Raw genomic sequence first — 6,000 nt, forward strand, 5'->3', positions numbered from 1 at the left:
CAAATAATGCCTAACAAATAATTTCTAAACAGGAGAAATTTTGACACAACAGTTAATTATTCTAATTCGTCAAAATTATAACGACAGAACGTAAAAATGTTAGATACATCATTATCAAGGAAAGCGACAATGATGAATTGGTTTTGCCTAGGCCGAGAGTTTTTAGAGACAGGGCAAATCCAAAGGAAAATTGTGATGATCTCGGTTTCAAAACAGCAGCGATTCCGATTTTCGAAGACCACGGTACGAGAAATGTTGGATACGTTCAACATTCACAAATTATATATATATATATATATATATATATATATATATTGTGTAGAATGCCACTTATTGTTATGTAAGCTTGTAGAGAGGGGATTGATGGCTGCCAACCTTTTCCTACCCCTTAATAAAGAAATATTATTAAGTAGTGTATGCAGAATAATTAAAAACGTTTCCCAAGTGTTCTCGGTGCGATCGACTGCACACACATAAAAATTCAATCGCCTGGAAGAGAATATGCTGAGCAGTTAGAAACAAACTTTTGTGTTAATGTAGCCGTGTGTAATTGCGAAACTAAAAATACAAATATCATTGCACGATGGCCTGGCTCAGTACATGACAGCACCATATTTAACAGTAGTTAAAAGCAGGATTTTGAAAGAGAAATGTATGGTAATAAATATCTTCTTTGTGATAATGGCTATTCTTGCAAACGTTATATATTAACGCCATACTTAAACCCTGCAAGTCAATGGGTGTACAACCGGGCCCGAATATCACCGATAAATCCTGGAGAACGTGTGTTTGGGGTAATTAAAAGAAGATTTCCATGTCTAAGCATTGGGCTTCGATACAGAGGGCGTTAGCGATAGTTGTAGCTTGTTGTGTTTTGCACTACATAGCTGTTGCCCAAGGTGACATAGTAGGGTCTGGGTAAAAGCCGGACCCGGACTTGGTGGGTTCTTTCTTTTATATTTTCGTGAATCGAAACATCGAAGCCTTAATGATAATCCATGGCGAAGTTCCAAGAGTAAGCCTTACTTTTTCGGGATTTATATTTCCATATTTCCAAATGCCGAAAACATTAGAATCCAATTACTTACATTGGGTGCGTTCACCAGAACCAAACGTGTTTGCGCTTTGATTACGTTTGCAAACACAAACTGTTTAGGCACTGTTTGCAAACCGTTTGCGCTTTTACATAAATATACGTTTACCGAACGCTTTGCTAGTTGTCAAACTGTTTGCAAGCGGACGCTGTTTTTTTAATCGTAATTTAAACTCGCTGAAAATCACAAACGTGTTTGTAAGGCATGCATATTTGTTTAAACCATCGACATATACTTAAGTTTACGCACGAAATGGGAGTAAGTTATAAGTATGCACCGTACGACTAAAAATTGTATAATTACACCTTGCACACAAAAATGGCAACAATTTTACATTGTACTTAAAGTTGTTGTAAGAAATGTTTAAGGGTAGCTTTAAATATAATGCTTCAGTACACTACAATAAATATGTAGAGTTATTTGTGAATTGTGTCTCCTCGCAAGTTTAAATTTAAGCTATATGACAAACTAATGAGTTTGAGATATATATGCATTACAATTGTATTTTTTACGTCTAAAGGAATGATATTACTATAAATCGAATAATTTAATTATGAATGAAGCACTCCACGTATACCTATGTACCTATAGCGCGAGCAACAGGATTTGTGAAAATAAACGATCAAGCTATACCTAAACGTTTCTTTTAATGCAAACTGTGACGATTACATAGTAAATACCTACGTAGGTACCTTGTACCAAAAATCCGTACTTATCCTTGCAATTTTAAAATGTTATGTTATGATTTTTAGCTTCCTAGCGCGTGCTAGGTGGCTCTTGCGATCACCGTTTCTTTGGATATGGTAAAATTTCATCAAATGTCGCCGTTGTAGATCATTTTAATGAAATTTAAAAAAAAATTAATTTTTTTCCTCTGTGTGTAGGTATGTATGTTGGAAATTTTTCGAGATAACTGATCGACGGATTTTGTTCAAATTTTGGATATGTGTATTAGGCGAAAAATAGCAGCAACGACATCGAACTTTTTTCTCCGAATATAGCAACCTAAAACTTTTATTAAGTTATTCGAAAGACCTTATTTTTCTGCGTACAACGATACACGATATTTGTTACAAAAAATGGAGAAAAAATGTTAACCCTTGTAATACCAGGCTTTTTTTCTTACGCGCGATACCAGGCGGGGTGCAAATGCACCCCGCCGGTTTTTTTAGTATTTGAGATAAAATGACGTGCAGGATTAAAAAATAACACAAACTACAACTAGAAAATTTATTTTTATACACTACATGAAATTTGTTTTACATGAATTGCAACATGTTTGCTTGACCGAATGCTGGACGCAAACAAACTGGTTGCATTTAAAACAAGATTGTCTAGATTTTCTATCTTGAGACCGGGAACACAGGTAACATCGACCCTGACTTGCTGGTTGCCTTTCTTGTAGTACAGCTTCTTTACGTAGTTCGGGAAAAACCTTCAAGATATTCTCTTTTGGACCAGCGTTTAATCCATTGGCTTTATTGTACCGATTGATTATGTTTTCTTTGGCCAAATCTTTCCCAAGTGCAAGAAGGAACTTTCTTCGTGCATCTAAGTGACCAATCTCGTAATTTGGATTTTTTATGGTCCAAATTTTGTACGCGTTCAAAGCCGCAATGTCTATCATATGGTAAAATAGTACCATAGGCCACCTAAGAGTTCTTCTTTGCGTCGTATACTTTTGTGCCATCTGATCTGTGGCATCAACTGCACCTTTGGTATTATTGTAATGTAGTAAAATATCTGGTTTGTATTTCATTTCTGCACTATTGACTTTGTCATCTTGGTGTTCATTGGAAAGGAGAATTACAGCCCGACTCTTCTTTGGGACGTAGGACACCAACACGCAGTTTTTCTGGAATGCAAACATTGAAGAATATTCCTTCTTTGATGCACTTGGTAGTAATTCCCTGGGGATGAAAGCCTTATTTTTACGCAATGTCCCGCAAAGTGTCAATTTTTTCATCAGCAACTTGTTCGCCAACTCAAGGCTGGTAAAAAAATTGTCGGTGGTAATTCCATACCCTTGTTGCAAATGGTCTGTAAGTTCAAGAACAACTCGCTTTCCTTGCTTTTTTTCAGGTTTGTTGCCCTGTTTACCTGTAATACAATGTAATAAAAGCTACTGTAAAAGCACAATGTTATATTATCTTACCAAGGTATACCTGCATATTGACCGTATAGTTGAATTCGCAATCTGCCAGTGCCCATATCTTTATCCCGTACTTAGCTGGTTTGCTCTTCATGTAGACGCGGAATGGCGCTCTTCCTCGAAACGGAACTAGCTGTTCATCCACGCACATGTGACTACTGGGGTTGAGGGCAGTTTTACAGTTAGATACCAATATATCGAAAATGTCTCGTATCGGAGCAAGTCTATCTTGAAGTTTCCTTTGCTCTCTTGTTTCAAAATTATCATACCTAATAAATTTTGTGATAAAAGAATATCTGTTCCTCGAGAGGCAGGCAGGGATTATTGGACGACAATATGCGGGGTCGCTACAATAGAGCATTTCAATTGGTTCCGTATTAGCTTGCAATGCTCCTAGAGTAATCAATAAACCTATGTAGGCTTCTATTTCTATACGGTTAGTCGGGGCAAATTTTTTGGTATTACCCGGATGTGTTGCATTATGCTGATCAAAGAAATACTTGGCTTTTCGATTGGTTTCAATGACAATAATATCGAGCATGGCATCAGAAAAGAAAAGTAGGAATGATTCCCGTATAGTAGATATTTCAGAACTACTGTGGGTAAGACCTGGGGCCGCAACGATCTTATTTGCTTCTGAACGTCTGACACGTTTACTTAGAGGCATCTTAGACCACTGAGTACCGTCTTTTGCAGTATAATGTGGACCGTCTGGTATATTGGTGTCTTCGTCATCATCAGCAACTATCACATCGTCGATTTCTTCATGATCGGAAACATGATCTTCGTTTTCCATATCACTTGTTACATCTTCTTCTAATATTGCGTTATATTCCACACAATCGTTTTCTAATAACCACAACATTTCTTCTTCAGTAAGATTATTTTCGTCCCGAATGTGAAAACTACTCATTTTTATAAGTAAGAAATTCACGCGCACAATAAAAAAAAGTCGTATAAGGCCAACAGCTCAAATAAAACTGAAGAGTCTGTGAAATTACTGTCCACGGTACCGCCAACAACGACGTAAGGGGAGTGCAATGTGCTAAGCGCGCGCATAATGTATTGATGCGGTTTCCTTCATACCTCAATATTAGTATAACAGTAACTACCAGGCGGGGTGCAAATGCACCCCAGACTAAAAATGACCTAAATATGGGTTGTAATCATTTTTTTCCCCCAGGGTTGTGCCGAATATATACGTCTTTCGCTATAGAAACCGTTGCACATCATTGATTTGTGTATCAATTTCAGACATATACTGCAACATGTACAAAAAAAACAAGTGTGCGAAATCTATAGAAAACTTGTCTGAAATTGATTCATAAATCAATGACGTGCATCGGTTTTTATAGCGAAAGACGTATACATTTTTAAGACAAAAATATGAAGCTATACAGAGGTATAGCTACAACAACAAAAAATTAAAGCGATACTAATAAATAAACCATGTCTGGGGTGCGTTTGCACCCCGCCTGGTATTACAAGGGTTAAAAAGAATCGTTAAGCCGCTTGTGGACAAGAGGCGAAGAGTGCACTTTCAAATTTGTTTTTTCGATTTTAATAGCACTTATGGACATTTTATGCCTTAACGAGAATACAAACATGAATTAATTTCTGATCGAATGACACCAATATCAAGTCTGTAAGTGGCGTACTTCCGGAGCCTTTGTCACTCAGACAGACAGGCAGACATCAAGAGCGAAAAAGTGACTTTTTATTTTTTAAATTTTGATTTTTGTAACGTTTAGGTGGTGTACATTATAGGTACATAAGGATGTAATATATACAGGGTGTCCCTAAAAGGTCTGTACAACGCGCTACCATGGGTTCTTGGTATCAAAATAGGACGATTTAACCCAACTTACCTCTATCCAAAAGTGCTTCGGTAAGGCGCTATCTACCGCCAAAGATTAAAAAAAAATCGTTATTTTTATTTTATCGGAAAATGGTTTTGCCGATTAAAATGAAATTCGGGATGTGAATGTCTAATGTAAAAAGGGTCTTTGTGATATCATCGTTTTGATTGTAGTTGCTATGTAGGTGGTAAAATACTGACCATCCACATCTGAAGAGGTCTAAAACTGTTTAACTACTATTTTGACGGTTCTGAATGTTTAGACACTGATAGACAGTTTACTTGCGAGCATTTTTTGTCTCTTGATGAATATCGCTATCTGTGATGGTTTACGAAAAAAAAAAAAAATTTAGGCATGATGAATGGCATGCACCATACATGCGATTGTTCCTCAAAAACCATAAGTGCAAGCAAGAAGTAGGCTATGACGATTTTGAAACCTGTGAGTATACTCCCTAACGCATTGGCGACCATTTCCACGACTGTATCCAAACACTAATAGCATATCAGTTAACTCTGCGTTACTGTATTGAAAGGCCATATTACAATTTTAACAATGAAATTTTAAGTCTTCAAGCAAAACGTAAATTGTTCAAGTTTAAGAAACAACAAACAAACGTTACGCCACTCACAGCCATCTTCTGATTTTTTGAGGAACAATCGCTTGTATGGTGCATGCCATTCATCATGCCTAAATTTTTTTATTTCGTAAACCATCACAGATAGCGATATTCATCAAGAGACAAAAAATGCTTGCAAGTAAACTGTCTATCAGTGTCTAAAAATTCAGAACCGTCAAAATAGTAGTTAAAAAGTTTTAGACCTCTTCAGATGTGGATGATCAGTATTTTACCACCTACATAGCAACTACAATCAAAACGATGATATCACAAAGA

The 6,000-nt window shown here is 36.6% G+C and overlaps 1 protein-coding gene across 1 annotated transcript; it reads right to left on the reverse strand.

Annotated features, from left to right (window-relative positions):
- Positions 1–700: 700 nt before the first annotated feature.
- On the reverse strand, positions 701–4,159 carry LOC116161938 (piggyBac transposable element-derived protein 4-like). Its single transcript, XM_031475439.1, has 3 exons — positions 3,250–4,159; positions 2,478–3,194; positions 701–726 (listed from the first exon to the last, which is right to left on the reverse strand). Exons 1-3 carry the CDS (start codon positions 4,157–4,159, stop codon positions 701–703), a joined length of 1,653 nt encoding a protein of 550 aa, XP_031331299.1.
- Positions 4,160–6,000: the final 1,841 nt, after the last annotated feature.

Source organism: Photinus pyralis, unplaced genomic scaffold (genome assembly GCF_008802855.1).
Source record: "Photinus pyralis isolate 1611_PpyrPB1 unplaced genomic scaffold, Ppyr1.3 Ppyr1.4_LG1, whole genome shotgun sequence".
Taxonomy (NCBI): Eukaryota; Metazoa; Arthropoda; class Insecta; order Coleoptera; family Lampyridae; genus Photinus; species Photinus pyralis.